The following is a 22,889-nucleotide window of genomic DNA, read 5'->3' on the forward strand; positions in this document are numbered from 1 at the left end:
AGAGAACAGCAATATATTTATTATTAACAGTGCAAGATTAAGAGTACATTTAAAAGCTTTTGTGTCTAATAATATAACCAACCATAATATTCCAACTGAATACCATTAAAGATGACGAACAATCCGTTGAGCATTGTCTTAGCATAATGAAGTCTAACGTTATAATAGCTAATTAAGAAGATTCAAATGTTTGCAAACTTTCTTATCTATGAAAGCATGGGTATTTTCCCTGTTTAATATTGCAATTTCCTACCATAAGACTACCGAACTTAGTTGAATATTGTGTCTGTTCATTACATGAATGTTCTTTTATATATAATATACATATGGTAAACATTGTATTTCAGGATGGGCCACTATCTAACCTAACGTATGTTAGCTTGAAAAACATTGTCATGTCAGCAGGAGTGTTTACACGGTTCCTTAGTATGGTGATACAAACGCCACATTATGTAATCTGTACGTTAGATAGCTGTAAAATAGAGTCAGAGGAGGACGTGAGGCAGATGGCGGTAGAGATGGAAAACCAGTCCGGCCTACAGATGGTGGCTCCACTGCCCGCATCACCTGACTATAGAACACACATTACATTAAAATCGACGACCTTGTCAGCAGGAATGTTTAGACGGTTCGTTAGTATGGTGATACAAGTGCGATATTCTGTGAACTGTATGTTAAAAAACTGTATAATAGAGTCAGAGGAGGACATGACGCAGATGGCGGTGGAGATGGAAAACCAGCCCGGCCTACAGATGGTGGGTCCTCTGCCCGCATCACCTGACTATAAAACAGACATTGCAGTAATCACCATGCCAATGTCGGCAGGAATGTTTAGACGTTTTGCTAGTATGGTGATACAAGCGCGACATTACGTGAAATGTAGGGTAGATAACTGTACAATAGAGTCAGAGGATGACGTGAGGCAGATGGAGGTGGAGATGGAAAACCAGTCCGGCCTACAGATGGTGGGTCCACTGCCCGCATCACCTGACTATAAAATAGACATTGCATTAACGCGGATGACAATGTCGGCAGGAGTGTTTAGACGTCTCGCTAGTATGGTGATACAAGCGCGACATTCTGTGAACTGTACGTTAGATTACTGTAAAATAGAGTCAGAGATGGACGTAAGGCAGATGGCGGTGGAGATGGAGAACCAGCCCGGCCTACAGATGGTGGCTCCACTGCCCACTGACTATAGCACAAACATTACATTAAAATTGACGACCTTGTCAGCAGAAATGTTTAGACGCTTTGTTAATATGGTGATAAAAGCGCGACATTCTGTGATCTGTACGTTAGATTACTGTACAATAAAGGAGGACATAAGGCAGGTAAAGGCGGAGATGGAGAATCAGCCCCTTCTCAAAGTTAGGGAGTTCAATGAGAAAACCGCTGGGGGATTTCGGGAAATATGGGTCATTTGTTTCACCGTGAACATATAAAGGTAAGGGACATGCTCACTACTTTTCTACTGTTATTAAAGTGCCAAATTGTAAATATTTGGACTTAAAAAGGGATAATAACATGACTTAGTCAATAATAATTCGGCTTGTTTCCGTTCTAAGATTTACTAATTATTCACTATGTTTAGTACATTAAATAAGCAAAACGTCAAATGATGCCACCGAAAATAAACGGAATCAAAGAATCGATGTCAGGCTTAAACTTACAAAACTTGTTTTCCAATTACAATTTATAGTGCATATATCATATATAACCTAGATGTGAGTAATAGTTACTGAAGTTCGAACAAGAGCGTAACAGATGCAGTAACCGTTTTGTATCGTATTGTCCAAATTACCGTGCAATAAGTAAACTGTGTATATAATAATAGCGTTGGATTTTTTGTAAATGTAATTGTTGAAGGGTACTTCTGGTTACCGGTCTTATATCAAAGATAAAGTATACATAAAAGCAACGATAACTCCGTCCATGTGGTACAAGTTATCATTGATCATTAATAATTAAGTCGTTATTGTGATAAGACCATGGTAAACTGATTTTCTGGGTCACCGGGCGGGTATGTTGTTAGCTTTCAGGAAAATAAATCGTCACTGGTTGGATACCTCAGACCGGGCTTTTGTTAATGTTTATACTTATTTTATCCTAAAACTGGTACGAACAATCTTAGTACTTCTTTCATGTCAAGGTACAAATGAATACTCATATTTAAATATAACCCAAGTCGCCAGCTGAACAGGATTTTTTCTTTCTTTCCCTAGTACCTCAATACTGCCTATTTCAAAAACATATATTTAAGTGTGGGTATGTGTGCGTGCTCGCTTCCGTGCGTCCGGATGTGCTTGCGTGAGTGCGCCTCAACCATTCTGTCCGGAGCATAACTCTTAAAGTATCTGTAGTATGGACTTCGAATTCCGAGGGAAGAGTTTGGGTAGAAATGCAATGTACAACGTGTAAGTCGTGATAGTTTTAAATGTGCAAATGACGTAAGACACAACTGAAATAAAATAAATACCGACCCATCGTCCATATATATTTTGGCCATAAAATCGGAAACAAACAACAAGTTATCTATGCTATATGCACACAACCTAGAAATGATGGATGTTCTGATCAATATTTGATGAATTTAATTTTAGTGTGTGTTTTGGAAATGCATCTATATAGTATTCGAGAACATTTTGTAATCAGCATGTTCGCATCAATTATTGTCAACATCAGTTTTATGCTTTAATGTTCGTATTTTTGTTACAGGTTCCGACACATTACCTTTTCGAAGAAGGTGGCTCCATTACAGAATTCACATGCTCTGAGTGGAATGAGTGGGATGAGGTTTAAACAATGGTATTTTTCACAAGTGATGATTTATAGTAATCACTTTACGAACTGGTGTGAAGAGGTTCATCTTTATAGGCTTAAGCTTGTGATCAGACAGTTTTATTTAAATACATATGTCCAGTACGCTTAAGTTTTAAAGTTAACTATCGTTGTATATAAAGTGTCATATGTTTGATTATGCCTTGCTAGTAATTTCAGAGTTCCTTATTTCTGTTCATATTTTGCACGTTAAAGAACGGAAGTTTTATGTCGCTATATTATAAAGATGCATTTTCTTGTAATTGCCTTACTCGATATAATAATTTCAGAATGCATTATTCCTGTAAGTAGATGTGTATGTGTTTATTTTTATTTGCATGTTTTGTAAGTTTAAAATATTTTGAAGGGACTCCTTCACGTTCTTTATGGTAAGACATCAATAAATTCATTTCTTGTGAAATGTGAACATATTACTGCTTTCAATTTAACAAAAACATCATCAAAGTTCAAATAATAGCTTCCATTTCAATATGTATATTAAAGACATGACATAAAATGCTTTGTTTTGCCGAATAGAATCAATAACGCTATTGAAGATGTAATCATATTTCATTTCGGATAAACAAAATACTGCTAAATGATTGTCTGCCAGTTGCTCTTTGGTGTTCATCAAAGTAAGTGAAATGTTTTCAATCAATTTTAAGAAAATTGTTGCCAACATTAGATATGTTAGTGAGTCCCTTCAAATGCATTTTTGTTTGTAAAATTAGTTATATTTGTGTAAATATATATTGTATGCTATAGTGGTTTTAGAATATATAAAATTACTGTACACAGAGTTTCTTTCGATTAAATATGTATGTTCATTATAGTGATTTGTCTGACATTTATCCGTCTGGAAATGTTTTAAATGTTTTGTACCAAACTATTATTCCGAAGTTCATTGTTCACTGCTAGTAGAATTTCATTTGTTTTGATCAGTTTTGTAAATTATGCCGATTCGAGAGTTCATCGTGGTTACGAATAAAGGTTCTTTGGTCTATTCAATATGCTGTTTTAATATTGAAAAGGCCTTTCATGTGCAATGACGCATTAATCGTAATTATTTGAACATTTCATTAGTTGTACACGCATCGTCTATAACCTGATATGTCACACAAATAACCTTCTAAATTTAAAACTAATGACCTATTACATTTTACACTAATGACAAACTATATTTTACACCAGTGAACTACTTCATTTCCATTTAATTTGCATTCATGTAAATATTTATTTATTTGGATTTGTTTTGCTTTGTTATTGTTATATAGTAAACATTTTAATTGTTATATAGTACAATATTTCCTCATCAAAAATATGAAGAAAAAAAGAAAATGCATTGTTATATTGTGGGTGATCGCAATTTAAAATCCAATTGAATAAATACTTTGATATAGCTGACTGGAAGGCATTTTTATTTGTACATATGTTTTGGTTAGCATTGTCTTGCTTTATTGGATGACAGTTCACATTTTTCTGTTCGAGCGATTTTGTACATGTACATATTCTATAATGTTTAAGCATAAATTGTACGCTGATTTCCATTCTCACAGTGAGTGTTTGACATAGTGTATACCCAAGACGTTTGTGGTATAATACCACAATAAAATATGAAATTTTGTAGTACCAAGGTGTTTGTTTGGCCTACTGTAGACTGAAGAAGTTTGTGTGACATTCTGTTGACCCAAGATGTTTGTGTGACATTCTGTAGACTCAAGATGTTTGCTTGACATTATGTAGACCCAAGGTGTTTGTGTCACATTCTGTAGACCCAAGCTGTTTGTTTGACATTCTGTAGACCCAAGGTGTTTGCTTGACATACTTCATTTTACCAAAACGGCCTACTTTATTTCTTTTTGTTTGTAAATCTTTATTTATTCGGATTAGTTTTTATATGTAAAAGATGTTCACAGCTTAATACATATAAACATTTATCTGTAGTATAATGTATTTCTTTGTCATCAAAAATGAAAATATGAAAAAAAGAAAGATCATTGTTTATATTTCTTATGTTTATAATAATAGTGTTCATTTATTAAACTACGTAGATGGTACAATAGCATAGGTTAAGAGGTGCCTACAATTTATTTACTTTTCATATGTTTATATGTTAATAATCACATTTTTCTTTTATTGTTCATTTATTGAACTTAGTAGATAGTACACTAGCATAAGCTGAAACGTGTCTACACTGTATTTACTTTTCACATGTTAATAATTATATAGTTCATTTATTGACCTTCGTAGATGGAACATTAGCATAAGTTAAGAGGTGTCTACAAGGTATTTTCTTTTCACATGTTAATAATTATATTGTAAATTTATTGACCTTCGTAGATGGAACATTAGCATAAATTAAGAGGTGTCTACAAGGTATTTTACTTTTCACGTTGTATTAGTTATATTGTACATTTATTGACCTTTGTAGATGGAACATTAGCATAAGTTAAGAGGTGTCTACAAGGTATTTTACTTTTCACGTTGTATTAATTATATTGTACATTTATTGACCTTTGTAGATGGAACATTGGCATAAGTTAAGAGGTTTCTACAAGGTATTTTACTTTTCACGTTGTATTAATTATATTGTTAATTTTGTTGACCTTTGTAGATGGAACATTAGCATAAGTTAAAAGGTGTCTACAAGGTATTTTACTTTTTACGTTGTATTAATTATATTGTTAATTTTGTTGACCTTTGTAGATGGAACATTAGCATAAGTTAAAAGGTGTCTACAAGGTATTTTACTTTTTACGTTGTATTAATTATATTGTACATTTATTGACCTTTGTAGATGGAACATTAGCATAAGTTAAAAGGTGTCTACAAGGTATTTTACTTTTCACGTTGTATTAATTATATTGTTGATTTATTGACCTTCGTAGATGGAACATTAGCATAAGTTAAGAGGTGTCTTCAAGGTATTTTACTTTTCACGTTGTATTAATTATATTGTTAATTTATTGACCTTTGTAGATGGAACATTAGCATAAGTTAAGAGGTGTCTACAAGGTATTTTACTTTTCACGTTGTATTAATTATATTGTTCATTTATTGACCTTCGTAGATGGAACATTAACAAAAGTTAAGAGGTGTCTACCAGGTATTTACCTTTCACGTGTTAATAATAATATTCTTTATTTATGGAGCTTCGAGATGGTACATTAGCATAAGTTAAGAGGTGTCTATAAGGTATTTTCTTTTCACTTGTTTATACTTATATTGTTAATTTATTGACCTTCGAAGATGGAACATAAGCATAAGTTAAGAGGTGTCTACAAGGTATTTTACTTTTCACGTGTTATTAATTATATTGTACATTTATTGACCTTTGTAGATGGAACATTAGCATAAGTTAAGAGGTGTCTATAAGGTATTTTCTTTTCACATGTTTATACTTATATTGTTAATTTATTGACCTTCGTAGATGGAACATTAGCATAAGTTAAGAGGTGTCTTCAAGGTATTTTACTTTTCACGTTGTATTAATTATATTGTTAATTTATTGACCTTTGTAGATGGAACATTAGCATAAGTTAAGAGGTGTCTATAAGGTATTTTCTTTTCACATGTTTATACTTATATTGTTAATTTATTGATCTTCGTAGATGGAACATTAGCATAAGTTAAGAGGTGTCTTCAAGGTATTTTACTTTTTACGTTGTATTAATTATATTGTTAATTTATTGACCTTTGTAGATGGAACATTAGCATAATTTAAGAGGTGTCTACAAGGTATTTTACTTTTCACGTTGTATTAATTATATTGTTGATTTATTGACCTTTGTAGATGGAACATTAGCATAAGTTAAGAGGTGTCTACAAGGTATTTTACTTTTCACGTTGTATTAATTATATTGTTCATTTATTGACCTTCGTAGATGGAACATTAACAAAAGTTAAGAGGTGTCTACCAGGTATTTACCTTTCACGTGTTAATAATAATATTCTTTATTTATGGAGCTTCGAGATGGTACATAAGCATAAGTTAAAAGGTGTCTACATTCATGCTAATAATTAGATTTGTTCATTAATTGAACTTAGTAGATGGCTCATGAACGTAAGCTCATGGTGTCTTCAATTTATTTACGTTTTCACAGTTTAAAATAAATTGTTAAATTACTGAACTAAGTGACGTTACATAAACGTAAGATAATAGTGTCTGCAATTTATTTCCTTATCAAATTATAACAATTACATAGTTGAATCACTGTCCATTGTAATATTCTATTAACATTTATATTTTATGATAATACTTGAATGCAACAGTAAATGAAGAGAGAATTACTGTATTTGTGATAATACTGAATTGAGGAGAAGGAGTGAAGATCAATCTTCATGTAATTGTACTGGACGAGTGGTCAAGTGTAATGATTTTGAAACAGTTATACGTGTAATGGGTGTAACTGTACTGGACGAGTGGTCAAGTGTAATGATTGTGGAACAGTGATACGTGTAATGGTAGTAATTGTACTAAACGAATGATCAAGTGTAATGATTGTGGAACAGTAATACGTGTGATGGTAGTAATTGTACTGGACGAGTGGTCAAGTGTAATGATTGTGGAACAGTTATACGTGTAATGGTAGTAACTGTACTAAACGAGGGGTCAAGTGTTATGATTAACGAACAGTGATACGTGTAATTGTAGTAATTGTACTAGACGACTGGTCAAGTGAAATGATTGTGGAACAGTGATACGTATTATAGTAAAGACGATGGATTGGATATTAATAGTTTGATATAAATATGTGTGATAGAGGAGAGACAAATTGTTAATATTAGAATATGTTACCTACGAATGAGTTTTGTTTAATGTATATTCATATTTTAGTTTATTAGTTAAGATAGTTCAATGGCAGGGAAATTAACACTGAAGTGTGTTAAATAAATAAGTGCGATGGAAGGGAAGTAATCTTGGGCATGCTTACGAACAGTCACAACTAAGAGCTCAGACTCAAGTGGCGAACCTGCAAAGATGTATTACAGTATACCTTAGCTGATGATAAAATCTGAGTCTGAGTCTAGATTGAGACTTGAGACTGTCCGTAATCATGACCCAGTTGAGCTATTAAAAAACATCAACGCTGTTTGTTTTAAAACTGACTATTGTAAAAATTAATAGTTTAACCTCACCGCCTCTAAACATTTCAATGAGAATGTTCCTAGGTACGAGTAATCAGGGCGAATCTGTTGTATGATACCAGCATTGTTAAAATAATTGTAAAATCCTATTTTTGTGGGTATTCAAATATCAGCTCTATTCAATTATCTACATCTTTGTGTCAGTCATCCATAGCATCCATGCCTTATTAGTTCATTTGACATTCGAGTAGAGCATGCAAATTTACATTAAATTGTCAAAAACGATCAAAAAGTTATTTCGTGTAGCTAAAATTACATTTTATCATTGAAAACATACTCCAATAAAGCAAATATGCTGAATAAGAATTTACTTTAAGGTTCATCTATTGTTTAGAGTAAACTTATTCTTACATTTTTATTAACTTTTCACTTCTTTGACATAATCGAAAATTGATCGAAATGGCTTGACCGTTAATATCCGATGATCGATTATGATTTCCAGCTTTACACTGTATTTTGCATTCCATGTTGTCCATCTTATTTCTCTGTTACGTAGTTTAGAAACGAATAATAATGACTGGTTTGAAGTTCCGTCTTCTGAGTTGATTATATGTATGTCTAACTAAGTATTAACCTATGATTCCAGTCTGTTTTTCTGACCATTTCCTCTTTCATGAAATGTTGCGTAGTTAGATTCGTTCCTATTCCAGCCTGGTAATTTAGGTCATGAAACGATTCTGATCATTCATCACATATCCCGCCCTTATTATACGTACCAGAGCCACCATCTCATTGAATTGTTTTGATTCCCTAAATTTAAATAATATTATTAAAATACTATTACATGTATTCTTGTTATTACCAAATGATGTAAGAATGAAATAAAAAGATTGAATGTTTTCATTTGCTTGTTTACTATTTGATTTATGTCTTACTTACTGTTGTTGTTTTTTAAATGACACCACTTGTTGTTCACAAACGGCGCCAAAAATGTGTGTAGCAGCGGCTGAACATGATCTGAAATCCAAGGAAAGAATAACTGAATGTTGCGGGTAAGATTCATTCAGGACCTCTCGTAAATTGGCAAAATATGACCGAATATGGTCCTGTCTGCAATTAAACATTCGCTTATTATTAAAAAGGGCTCGTTCACATCCTTTACGCAGGTACCATTTTCTTTTAAATCTGTTAATCTACTTTATTTCATAAACAAACAAACGAAAAGCAACTGAAAGTTACTCGTTTGAATGGATTGCTTTTAAATACAAGCCTTAAATGATTTAACTTCCAATAGTTACTTCCGCTGTTCGGCAAATAGAGTATTTTCTGTCAGATGAATACAGCGTAACTTTCACTGTCCGGCAAATTCTCTCATTTTCTGTTAGTCCTTTTATTTTTTATTTAAAAAGTGCGTTTAAGTAAATCCGGAATGCTTCATTTTAAACCCAACTTAATTGACTGAACATACAACATGATAAACAACGAAACACCTCATGTTTTTGGTGGACATTGCATCCATTTCTTTGAAAAACATGTTCACCAGATAAGAGAGGAGAAAAGCGAAATATATATCTACCACGTAATCTCACAAAAACGCTCGTGGTTACCGTGCCACTGTTGGGCTGCCATGACTATCGCGCTCCAGCGAGACGCACATGACTACCGGTTACAGAGAGACGCCCATGACTACCGTGCTACAGCGAGACGCCCATGACTACCGCACTACAGCGAGACGCCCATGACTACAGCGCTACAGCGAGGCGCCAATGGCTACCGCGCTACAGCGAGACGCCCATGACTACAGCGCTACAGCGAGGCGCCAATGGCTACCGCGCTACAGTGAGACGCCCATGACTACCGCGCTATGTCTAGACGCCCATGACTACCGCGCTACAGCGAAACGCCCATGATTACCGCGCTACAGCGAGACGCTCATGACTACCGAGCTAAATTGAGACGCTCCTGCTTATAATACCACAGCGAAACGCCCATGACTACCGCGCTACAGCGAGGCGCCAATGACTACCGCGCTACAGCGAGACGCCCATGACTACCACGCTACGTCTAGACGCCCATAACTACCACGCTACAGCGAGGTAATCGCACGCCCATGATTACATGACTACCACGCTACGTCTAGACGCCCATAACTACCACGCTACAGCGAGGTAATCGCACGCCCATGATTACAGCGCTACAGCGAGACGCCCATGACTACCGCGCTACAGCGAGACGCCCATGACAACCGCGCTACAGCGAAACGCCCATGACTATCGCGCTCAAACGAAACACCCATGACTACCGCACTTCAGCGAGACGCTCATGACTACCGAGCTAAATTGAGACACTCCTGCTTATAATACCACAGCGAGGCGCCCATGACTACCGTGCTGCAATACGACGCTCATGATAATCGTCTCCTGCTTATCCTGCCACAGTGATACGCTGATGACCACCGTGGTAAATTGAGACGCTCCTGCTTACCATGCCACAGCGAGACTCCCATGGCTACCGTGCTGCAGTATGACGCTCATGGTAATAACGCAACCGAGAGACGATCATGATTGTCATGCCATAGCGAGACGCTCATGCCTCCCTTGGTAAATTGAGACGCTCCTGCTTACCATGCCACACCAAGTCACCCAATACTTGCATGCTACAGTGAGTCTCTCATTGTTATCATGCAACCGATAGACGCTCATGATTGTCGTGTCATAGCGAGACGCCCATGACTCTTTGGAAAATTGAGACGCTCCTCCTTACCATGCGACAGCGAGACGCCCATGACTTGCATGCAACAGTGAGTCGTTCATGGTAATCATGCTCCTAATGTTCGTGTCACAGCGAGATGCTCATGACCACCGTAGTAAATTGAGGCGCTCCTACTTACCATGCCAGAGGGAAACGCCCATGACTTACATGCCACAGAGAGTCGCTCATGGTAATCCTGCAACCGAGAGACGCTCACGACTGCCGTGCCACAGCGAGGCACCTACGACTTGCACGATACAGTGAGTCACTCATGAAACCGAGAGGTGCTCCTGATTTTCGTGCCGCAGCAAGACGCTTATGACTACCGTTCAACAGCGAGATGCTAATGAACACCGTGCCACAGCGAGAAGTTCGTGATAATCGTACCACAGCGATGCTCGTATGAATACCGGGCCACAGTGAGGCGCTTAAGAATACCGTGCCACAGCTGGGCTGAGTTGGGGTGGGGTAATTTAGAACAAAAAATAAGATAACACTCTTATGCTCTTTATACATGTAGTATTTGTTTTAAACGCCATCTCAGACATCTTGTGTGAATTTATATCCAGCTCGTTTATAAAGACGGACACCGCGTACTATTGAAAGGAGATAAATAAAACACGCAGAACCAAACGATAGTCATAAATAATGAAAAGACGACAGTTTGCCACGATATTTACAAAGATCGAGTGATTTAATCCGCACAATTTTTTCAATATTGTAAGCTTTTAGGTCGATCAACCACCCAGAATCAGAGCTACATTTCCTTTATAAAAAAACGGAAATTTTAAACCTGCACAGTGATCTCTTCTATGAACAAAGAAGATCTCTGCCGCCTCATACGAGCTGGAATTTCATCACTATCGTTTATTGGTAATGAATTATTTATTTCTATCTCATTGCCTTCCCCATTTGTTTGCTTAAATCTTAAAAGTACTACCAGTACATGTTTGTTTCACGTTTCATATCTCAACACACAATATTCAAATAAATACATATTTTGTACGTGGTCACGCAATCTTAACTATTAGCACATGGTATAACGACAGTGATCATGTATACCAAAGGGAAGTAACCGCTACGTGGTGTATGGTACGTTATATGTATAATTTAATAATGGTGTAATTTAACCCAGTAAGATGTTAATCAAATCATAAAAAAGCATAACACCGACAGGAAATTTTGTTAACATTTCACAAAAATAAATGGAGTTATTGAAGTTTTAAAGAGATAATGAGTGACATTGCAGCAAATCAGGTAACTGTTAAGCGATACGCAACATTTCTTTTTAACTAAAAACAAACGGATAACATAAATCGCCAACGTTAATGAATGGATATATGTCATATATTTCCGTGACATATTGAATTGTTGAGCACTCTGATCAAACTTCTATTATCAATCTAGATAAGACTGATTGAACCAAGGGGTTGTTGGTTGGAGTCCCACAACGGCTTCTTTCTCATGACCTCTCAAAATGGACACGCGCTCAGGTTAATCCTCAAGAAACAGAGTAGAGAGTTAAATTAATTTGATATTTTAACCCCCTTCCCCCCATCTTAACAATTGTTTATTAAATTGAACAAAACATTTTAATAGCCGTAGTCACATAAGTAAATGTTGTTGATACAAACTTTTATAGGGAATCATTCAACATTAAACAATTATTTAAAAAAATATATACATGTAAACAATGGCCCAATTCCCCTCCTGAAAAGTGTAATATACTAAGCAGCGTTCGACACTAACGGGAGTCCGGTAGTCCGAGACTCCAAAAATTCGGCTCGGACTACCGGATTTTCCGTCTAGGCAGTCCGTCGGACTCCTTCATTTCAAAATCCAATTGTACACAAATCGTATCCGAAGGTTAAAAGTATCCGAAAGCTCGTATGTAATTATTTTGCGACTCGTCAAATCGTTATCATTTAGACGCTTTTTAAAGTAGTAATTGACGTCATTGACTGGTATTCATGTATCTTTTAATGTTTGTAATATATGGTAACTAAATCGATAAAACCCGTCAAACGGTGTTTAAAAAATATTCCTCGTTGATTTTAGATGTAAACAATGTTTATGTCAATGGTAAAATGGATTTTGCCACCGGCTGCGAAAAATAAAAGAACTGAAAAAGAAAAAAAAAACATAAAGAGTTTGTAATTTATAGAGAAAGGAAATTCAGCAAGCATGGTTAAAACAATAGTCTTGGCTGATGTTTGAACTGACATCTGTATATGAGTACCTGACTGTAGGGAGCTTTTGTCACTGTGCGCTGTAACATGCGATTGAAAGCCATCAACAAACTTTTAAGGGCCATGATAATATTATAAGCTAAGAAAATGCAAAAAAGGGAAAAATAATTAAGTTAATCACCAGCTGGCTGCTTGTTAATTCAGCTGAACAAAGCTATCTTTGACAGGTAGTGCATTCTGTTTATGGATGCTGAACATTATTCAAAAATAAGGACAGTCCTACACAGACTATGTCACCATGTACCAAGCTTATATTGCAAAGTCTGTTAGCATTGGCACAACATCAACAAACTTTTAAGGGCCATGATAATATTATAAGCTAAGAAAATGCAAAAAAGGGAAAAATAATTAAGTTAATCACCAGCTGGCTGCTTGTTAATTCAGCTGAACAAAGCTATCTTTGACAGGTAGTGCATTCTGTTTATGGATGCTGAACATTATTCAAAAATAAGGACAGTCCTACACAGACTATGTCACCATGTACCAAGCTTATATTGCAAAGTCTGTTAGCATTGGCACAACATATAAGGCATGTCAGTGTCTCATTGCATTGATTGCAGATGAATGTTCCAATTAAACAAAATTCAGTATTTGATAATGCCCCGTTCAATTCCTTTATATCTGATGGCTCCACAGCCGCTTCACAAGAGGCCAAGCTTCTATATGCTAGATCATCAGTTCATGGCAATTTCTTCAAGTCATATTAGAATCTATTAGATAAATAGTTTCAGTCATGTTCATGTTATTTGAATAAAACAATTAAAATATAACTTAAATGTGCTCTCAGAATACAAATCTCTAGTTTGCCCTTCAGAAATGAAATACCAAAGACTCTGAAATCATTGAATAAATAGTCATCAGTGCTCCAGCCAGGGGGTAGGTCAGAAATGACACTTTTGATGTGAATTAAATTAGCCTTTATGGGACGCTTGCAAGGGCCAGTACTCAACTTTTTATGTAATGTGATGTTACTTCTTTCAATACTTAGTTTGTTACCACAGCTGTTAACTTTAAGTTAGTGTCAAAAGTATGTACATTTATAACTCATATCTGACATTGACTGGCAAACAAAAGGACACAGCAGGGTGTAGTAAAATGGCAACCGGGTACTTGAAAAGGGCAGCGGGTGTCCCAACCTGTTATTTAGGGCTAGCTGGAGCATTGAGTCAATAAATTTGAATAAATGTTCTAATTATCCTGGACTCCTTAATTTTATGCCGGACTCCTTGATTTTGAAATTAAGGAGTCCGGTGGACTCCTTTTCTAAAAGTCTTAGTGTCAAACACTGCTAAGAATATATTGTTTTTCCTGCCCAAAGCCTGCAAGCTACTATAAACAACTTACATGGCTACCATTTTTTTCCATAGTAGCCCTTCAATGACCAGTAGCCATGGCAATACACAAAAAGCTTCTATCTACATAATCCCCTGGTAATACTTCCTGAAGTATGGCAGGTATAATAGGAGGTCTTACACAAATGTGTCCAGTCTGTCAAAAATAAAGACTTAAGACCTCCTGTCTGACAAAGAGGTTTGGTGGTTTCTGTTTGGTTTGGGAATACAAATTTGGTTTAACCCGTATTTATTGCAGAAAAAAATGAACAAAGTAAATAAGCATTTGACCTACAGAAATTAAAAAGTGAGAATTAACCATAATTGGTTTTACTAAGTCTCTCTTCTGTACAAATTCTGATTCAACTGTCCAAGTACTTCACCTTATTTTTCCCCAAAAACCAAGAAATATGCAAATCATGTTATTATCCAAATTGTCAAATTGCCCAGACCTATAAGGCTTAATAGTATTTGGGCTTGTTAAACTGAATCTTTATTTGTGTCTGTTTTGGTCTTGTTCGTGAAAAAATTGTCTATTTTGGTCTTGTTCGTCACAAAAAATTATAGAAACATAATGAAAAATTGTTGTTTCAATAACTAGTCCTGTATTCGTTCTAAAGTCTCGCATGATGAACCCTGGAGCTGCTCCCCCCACCTCTGGGTCTGGAAGTCTGATGGCCGGTTCTTCCATGTCACAAGCTGAAAGAGAGAAGGTTTATCAGTGGATCGGGGAGCTAACGAACCCTGACACACGAGAGAACGCTCTCCAGGAACTCAGGTTGGTTAAACATTTGTGATTTATAACATAAGAACCAGAAAATTGTTTGTGAAGTATGCAAACTGTTAAAAATTAAAGAGTTGTTGAAAGATTGTTTATATTGTTCAAATGAAGTTCATAGCAATCTACATGTATTTGTTTGTAGAAAATTGGTGTATTTGATAAAAAAATACTGATTTATAGCATACATGATATTATATATGAAAACTGTATAATTAAGATGATACGACAGTACCATAATTTGACAAGATCATTTGGCAATATAATGTACATGCAGATATTTTCAGGTCTTTTGGTCATACCCAAAAATGGTAAATTTTAACTAATGGCGCATGTACTGATTTTGTAGCAAAAAGAGGGAGGTTGTGCCCGACCTGGCTCCGATGTTATGGCACAGTTTTGGGACAGTGGCTGCCCTGTTGCAGGAAATAGTGCATGTGTACCCTGCAATAACGCCGCCACATCTAACGGTACGTGGAAATGGACGTCACATTGGATTATGATTTAAACCAATTTGGTGAAGTCCCAAAAAATCAACTTGCCAAAAAATGTTGCTTCAGAGAATTATTTACAACGTAATTTCGAAAACATCTTAACAACAAGTGGAGTCATTCCTGCGATGACTTTGGTGGTGACCTTTTGACCTATTTTCTTTTTATTAGGCAATAAAAATTGGACCTTGAGTTGAAATTTGAAGAAACACATCATTATTGTTCTTGTATGAATTTGACAATATTTTTAAACCCACTCTCTCTCGTGCTTTTAAATCTAGACAAACTGTTTTGTAAACAAATTTCAGTTTCATCCTAGAATGATTTTGACATTGTTTCTTAATTTTAAAGCAAAAGCAATGAACTTTAAAGGGGGAAATTGTCTGGTAAAAATAGATCAGGTTTTGGACTTTGAGAACAAGAAGTTGAACCTTAAAAACATACTTGTTGTTTTAACTTTTAGGCACACCAGTCCAATAGAGTGTGTAATGCTCTGGCCCTCCTACAGTGTGTGGCGTCACATCCTGAGACACGCTCAGCCTTCCTCACTGGTATGGTCCATATAGTGTACAAATCTATCATATAACACGGCTTATTTCTTGAACTGTTTTAAGCCCCTTTATTGCAACTAACTGTTTAGTAACAGGATTAAGCTTATCCAGCTGTTTTTGTTTTGAAATTTACTGTAAAGAGTGTCAACACCTCTAACTTACTAAATAAGATTTTATTAAATCGGATTTAAATAAAGTTGTTATTTGTGTAAAATCCTAAAATTAAACAGTTTAAACCCGTACTCTTCACCTTTCTCAAGAAATAACTCCCTGTTGTTGTCACTTAAGGTAGTAATGGCTTGTCTGTATTCCAGTGATAGCTTGTCTGTATTCCAGTGATAGCTTGTCTGTACATTCCAGTGATAGCTTGTCTGTATTCCAGTGATAGCCTGTCTGTATTCCAGTGATAGCTTGTCTGTATTCCAGTGATAGCTTGTCTGTATTCCAGTGATAGCTTGTCTGTATTCCAGTGATAGCTTGTCTGTATTCCAGTGATAGCTTGTCTGTATTCCAGTGATAGCTTGTCTGTATTCCAGTGATAGCTTGGTCCTGCAACACCTTTAACCTTGGTCAAAGCTTAATATACATGTTAGCAATGTCAAGTTACAACTGATAAGATCTTGTTAGTATGGTGACATAATATGGCAAACAGCGTTAGTAACCCACTTTAGATATTTCTTAAATTCTGTCCAAATGACGATGTGCCATTTGCTGTTTACCTATATATAATTGTGTAAATTAATTCAATTTCAACAAAGTTAAAAAAAAAACTGTTGGGAGCATAAACTTGGTGAGTGAATCTTTTTAAATCTGCTGATACCCCTTGATTCTGTACATGAACATGTTTTTCAGCCAACATACCACTGTTTCTGTACCCCTTTTTACACACGGTGAGCAAGACGAGGCCGTTTGAGTATCTTCGTCTTACGAGTCTTGGAGTTATAGGAGCACTTGTCAAGGTATGACTTTTGTCTCAGTTTAAATGCAAGTATTTTTTTATCGAACCCGGCTCAAGTATTGGGTTAAAGGATATATGTTTGAAGTGAAACTTTCTTTATATCCACCCTGATTGAAGTATTCGATGGAAGAATCTAGCTTTTGCTGACCCATTTTTTTGTAACATATCATTTTGCTCTCTGATTTATACGTGTGGGGATAAGTTTGAGGTTTGGATATCGTAACTATGAATTACATGTTTCACAGACTCAGAGCTTAACCAAAACATTTATTGATTACCATATCCTCATATGTTTGTAGTCTCTTTTGTGTAGCCTTGTTTGTCTTGTTCTGATGGCCTGCATATACAAAATGTTTGGTTTTGTTATAAATTGTATTGAATCAGCAGTTTTAGCCATTTCTTATTGATATTGACAAGTAATTGCTCATAACTAAAAAGAACGCCAAGCTATGCACATGAAACGCAGTAACACTCAAAACATGTACAGTAAGTCCCATAAATTGTTGAGTTATATCTTTGGATGGTCTTCACAACTTTGAACTTTAGCAAGGCCCAAAATTCTGGCTTTGGCAATCATTGAGTTATCCTCTTTAATGGTCTGAAAAAAATGTTTCTTTATTCCATAACAAAAGAAGTTTTTTCCTCACAGACAGACGAACAAGAAGTGATCAACTTCCTGCTTACCACAGAGATTATTCCACTGTGCCTACGAATCATGGAGTCAGGGAGTGAGCTTTCAAAGACAGTGAGTATCAGCCTATAAGAGATGGATACTGCCAAACATATATGTTATATGGATAGATATTGCCAAGAATTTCAGCAGTATGGATTGATATTGCCGTACATTTGAGTCATATAGATATACATCGCCATACATTTAAGTAATATGGACAGACATTGCCATACATTTGAGTAATATGGACAGACATTGCCATACATTTGAGTAATATGGACAGACATTGCCATACATTTGAGTAATACTGATAGGTATTGCCATACATTCTCAGCTGAAAATCTGTTGTCTGTAGTGTGTGGGTTTGAAAACTGAAAAATATGTCCAACTTTACGATGTATTGTTTTTAAGGTGGCGACCTTCATTCTCCAGAAGATTCTGCTGGATGAAACAGGACTGTCGTATATCTGTCAGACCTATGAGCGATTCTCCCACGTAGCCATGATTCTGGTAATATTTCAAGCTTGTCCTTATGTACCATGTTTTAGAGTGTTTGCTTTGTGTTTGTATAATCATAATTTTATTTTTTTATGTCATTATGGTCTCCAGTAGGCAGAGAGATCCTACTGTGCATAGTTGCCCAAGGGAATTTATTTTACACTGGGACAATTATCAACCAAAAGCCATGGTCAACAATGTCTTACGGTATCCTGTATAATATGGGGGGGTTTTTGTCAACAATTTAAGCAGGTTTTTTACAACATCTTACCAATTTTGGAATAATATAGGATTTCATTAGCAAGCAGTTTAACAGATTGGTTTTGAATAGCATTAACTATTAGAAATAATGAGTTATAGGCAATTAAAATGGCAATTCTTTTTTCATGTGTTTCAGAATTTATAGTAAATATTTCCATTCTTCGAATAATTTTTGTTTACATCCGATGATTTTGAAATTCATTTCAGTATGTGGGCACAGTTAGGGTCAATGAAGTTTAGGAAGAGTTTTATTTGTGCTTGAATTACAATAGCCATTTTGCTGAGATTATTAACATTCCGTAGCAGAATATGTATAACAAATCCTTTTGAACAGAACACTTACTTTTTACTGCGTTTTGACCTTTACCATATTAAAACTCCCAGGAAACATGTTATGGGTAGCTCTCTTGACTCAAACACAGTGTATTTTAAATGGTTAAACAAATTTCACTCACCAATAATTTAATTGCTTTACTTGTGAACTTTTTGTCTTTCCAAAGGCCATTTAATTTAAGTGAAAATGATCATAGTGGTGCATGTGCTCGTTTTCGTCAAGCTACAACCGCCCTCTGTATGTTGATAATCTCACGGGTAGAAACGCTTTTCATTTTTGCGGAACGATTTGTAAAATGTTAATATATTTATGTCAATTATTTTTTTGCATTTATTGCATTGTTGAATGGTGCATTTAGTACCATGCTGAACTGTGAAAATAGTACCATACTGAACCGTTCAATACGTACTGGGTCAAACCATGCAAACTACCATGCGGATAAATTACACTGATATTTCAACATATGCATGCCCTCGTCAATTCACATTGTTTATGTAGACTTTATGTCTTGTTTATTTATCTCTATAGCTGTATTTTATCATAGAAGCCAATGATATGGAGAAAATTTGTTGAAATTTTTTTCAGTGAACAAAGGAAATGTATTTGACTGAGTGATGAAAGAAAGCAATACTTTCGAGTAAAAATATAACTTGCTGTAAACACAAGTGAAATCATTTTATCTTAACATGAAATGTTTCTGTTTTAGCAAAAGCTACGCTACTTTGTTAAACAAAAAATAAAGTAAAATCACTGTTATGTATTTTAAATGGTATTGTTTCATTATTTTAAGGTAAAAAGTTATGTTATCTCTGTTGTAAATTCTCTCAACGTGAGGCATATATTGGTTGCAATGTCGCAAAAAAGCAAGTTGAGGTATTGTTGTATCCTTGGTGTCTTCAACAGTGTTCTGTAAAAATGTTCAAGGTAATGAAAGAGAACTTGGTTGCCAGAGACAAAATATACTGGCCCAAATTTCTCGAAACTTCGTAAGCTTAACAGTCTTAAGTCGCTTATTTAAATTAGCCAAAATACATACTGGAATTGGATTTTGATAAAAGAAAAATGGTTTATTCTGATAATCATACAGATTATTCCTACATAATTTCTAAAAATTCTTGAAGAAGTAAATATAACACATTTTATAGAACAACAATAATAGTGAGATTAGCTTAATCCTGTTATAAGGGGCTTAAGAAGTTTCGAGAAATTAGGGCCTGGTGTTTCGACTTAAAACCAAACCAAACAAAAAAAACAGCTATCTCTCCATGATGTTCTTGTATTTACATTGATTTATATATTTCAGGGCAAAATGGTGCTGCATTTGTCCCGTGAGCCATCGGCAAGATTGCTTAAGCATGTTGTGCGATGTTATCTTCGTCTGTCAGATAATCCCAGGTATCATACTTCATTTGTTTGTTTGTGTGTGTGTGTGTGTGTGTGTGTGTGTGTATTTACATTTGTAAGTCATAAAATATACATTGATTTAGAGTGATAGTCGCTGATCAATGAAATACTCCAATCATTTTGTGTAGGTTGCTGTTCAAAATTCTTAGATTAAACAAACTTGTTCTAGGAGGTAAAACATAAGTATATATATATATATATATATATATATATTATATAAGTATAAGTCTGTAATTTGTTGTTCTCAAATTGCTTCCCTTGACAAACAAGTATGTTTGAAAATTATTTAAGATATAAATGAAAATTGGAATTGCCCATGTGATCATTTAAAGAAGCATAACTCTATTATTCTTAAATCCCTAGGTTACTTCACTTTGGTATTTTCTATTATGTATTTTTAATAATGTTTTAAAGTGTTTTGGACTGAATTTAAAACTGTATTAAACTGTTGTAGATACTATCTGTATTAACGAATTGATCGCTTATGTAATGATTAGAGGACATAAAGTAAGATATTAATGATTAAGAATGGGCAGAGTGGGCCTATGCTTATAATTATGTGCTATTTCATTTTTTTCATGAATTGATATGGTCAAAATTGAAAACTTAACCAGGTTTTTGTCATAATTTCTTTGTAGCATCATGAATCCCCCCTATAATCTTAAACCAAAAATTGCAAAAAAAATTATGTTGGTATCTTTTGTACAGAGCTCGTGAAGCCTTGCGCCAGTGCTTGCCAGATCAGCTGAAGGACAGCACATTTGTCAACTGTCTCAAGGATGATAACTCCACGAAGCGCTGGCTCGCGCAGCTCCAGCAGAACCTAGAAACTCCGGGTGTGCCTGACCCACGAAACCCTGGCATGCCACTACATCAACAGTGAAGGGGAGAATGAAAGGGGGAATTTGGGCTTAGAGAAAGTGTGGGGAAAGGATGGGAAGGGGATAAGAGAGGGTATTGAGTCCCCAAGGATATGTATGGGAAAGAGGGGGGAAAATAAGTGAGAACTTAAAGGGAATGCCTGACCCATGAAGCACTAGAATGCCACTGCAAGCAGTGACAAGGATAATAAAGGCATGAGGGGGGTTAAAAGCAAATTTGGGGGGCGGAGGGGAGGGGGGATAGGAGATAGGGTATTGGGGTGTGCCCTAGGGTATTGAGGGGAAAAGGAGAAAACAGTGTGGGTATGGCCCACCTATGAAACCGAGACAGGGGAAGTTTGTTTGCCAAGGTAAAGGGTCTGCTGTGGAAGGATGAACTGGTGTTGGAATAGTGAGGGTGTGTTCCACTTGTGAATCAGGGGTTGCTTCTGCATCAACAGTAAAAAAAAATGCAAAGAAATATTTTTGAGTGGGGAAATGTTTTTCAGGATAAATATAAAATCCTTGCATACTGTGTGGCAAGGGAGAGAAACACTGCAAGAATTCAGAAAGTTTCAAATACATGATTCCCCACCTCACAGCCCCCTCTGGATTGCAACACTAACCTTCACAAATAATGTAGGAAAATGAATTGAACAAATTCTTATCAAATGATCTTAGGTTGACATTCATTGTTAAAACAATTGGTAATCTCTTGAAAATTGTTAAATTCTGCAAGTGATGTAATGAAATTGTGTTTGTGTATATTTGAGATGGTATGAATATTGACAAGTTATTCCAATGCTGTAATTTATGTGTTGTCAATAAATGTCTTAATGTCTACTCATTTGTTAGTAAGATTTAGCCCACTTGAGGTTTTTGTGCCCGCTTGAGTATTAAAACCACTCCATCCATCCTTCTTGTGTTCAATGTCCTGACTGTTGTAGGTATTATATAATTACTTGGCTCAAGTGTTCAGTACACAAGGATGATGTGGCCCAAGCAATAACTGGGCCCTTACCGGTCAAGGTGCTAACAGGTTTATTGTTATGGAAAGAAAAGTTAAGGCCTAAAAAAAAAAATTGTTTGGTTAGGGTTACATCATTTTCAAAAATAGGTAGGGTAGGTAGGCTTTTTTTTTTTTTTTTTTTTTTTTTTATTAGGCTTTATATAAGAATATCATTTTCATCATTGGAGAATGGTGTTAAAGTTATCTTCTGTATAAGCATTCAAGGTTTAAACTACTTATTGAAAAGCAATACTTTTTTTCAAACTGACTATAAAAACAGTAGGGTCGGCGCCTATTCCGTAGGTAGGGTCGGGTAACCCGAACCAAATGTATTTTTTTTTAGGCCTAACTGCTTGGCACTTCTTGGGCATTAGTGACTTAATGTTACAGCTCTTCTTCGTATTTGTATTGAGCTTTAGTGACTGCATTTTATATTATAAGTCAGTAACAATTGCCTAAAGATTTCTTCTTTAGAACTTATGGTAACAGTGAACCTGTTTAAGTTAACTGAATTCAAAGTGTTCATAGTGAGGTATTGTGATAATTCAATGTTTGTTATAATCAAATATATGATGTGAAGCAATTTTATTGATAAAGGTCATTGTGACTATGTAGGGACAGTAGGTGTCACCAAATTGTCAAGCTGATGATCAAATTGGTAAAATATGAATGAGAGTGATCTAATGGTATAGGTTTCCGCCTATTACTCTAGAGGTTGTGGGTTTGATCATAACAAGGATGAGAGTGATCTAGTGGTATAGGTTTCCGCCTATCACTCAAGAGGTTGTGGGTTTGATCCCCACAAGGATGAGAGTGATTTAGTGGTATAGGTT

At 35.5% G+C, this 22,889-nt stretch overlaps 2 protein-coding genes across 2 annotated transcripts; both read left to right on the forward strand.

Moving 5' to 3' along the window:
• Positions 1-203: 203 nt before the first annotated feature.
• Positions 204-2,841, forward strand: LOC128228944 (uncharacterized). Its single transcript, XM_052940509.1, has 2 exons — positions 204-1,447; positions 2,719-2,841. Exon 1 carries the CDS (start codon positions 327-329, stop codon positions 1,443-1,445), a length of 1,119 nt encoding a protein of 372 aa, XP_052796469.1. The 5' UTR covers positions 204-326; the 3' UTR covers positions 1,446-1,447; positions 2,719-2,841.
• Positions 2,842-11,799: 8,958 nt separating this feature from the next.
• LOC128228948 (CCR4-NOT transcription complex subunit 9-like) lies at positions 11,800-21,267 on the forward strand. Its single transcript, XM_052940525.1, has 9 exons — positions 11,800-11,916; positions 14,860-15,017; positions 15,367-15,487; positions 15,972-16,059; positions 16,912-17,018; positions 17,667-17,762; positions 18,102-18,200; positions 20,087-20,178; positions 20,896-21,267. The coding sequence occupies exons 1-9, from the start codon at positions 11,893-11,895 to the stop codon at positions 21,068-21,070; spliced, it is 960 nt and encodes a 319-aa protein (XP_052796485.1). The 5' UTR covers positions 11,800-11,892; the 3' UTR covers positions 21,071-21,267.
• The last annotated feature ends 1,622 nt before the right edge of the window (positions 21,268-22,889 follow it).

The sequence above is a fragment of the Mya arenaria genome, chromosome 1 (genome assembly GCF_026914265.1).
Source record: "Mya arenaria isolate MELC-2E11 chromosome 1, ASM2691426v1".
Lineage (NCBI taxonomy): Eukaryota > Metazoa > Mollusca > Bivalvia > Myida > Myidae > Mya > Mya arenaria.

Excerpts from the sequence above, each read along its gene's own strand:
- LOC128228944 (XM_052940509.1), top strand. The coding sequence starts at position 327 with ATGGTAAACATTGTATTTCAGGATGGGCCACTATCTAACCTAACGTAT.
- LOC128228948 (XM_052940525.1), top strand. The coding sequence starts at position 11,893 with ATGAGTGACATTGCAGCAAATCAG. Across the intron at positions 11,917-14,859 it reads GTGACATTGCAGCAAATCAG|TCTCGCATGATGAACCCTGG; the intron begins GTAACTGTTAAG and ends TTCGTTCTAAAG. Across the intron at positions 17,763-18,101 it reads GGAGTGAGCTTTCAAAGACA|GTGGCGACCTTCATTCTCCA; the intron begins GTGAGTATCAGC and ends ATTGTTTTTAAG.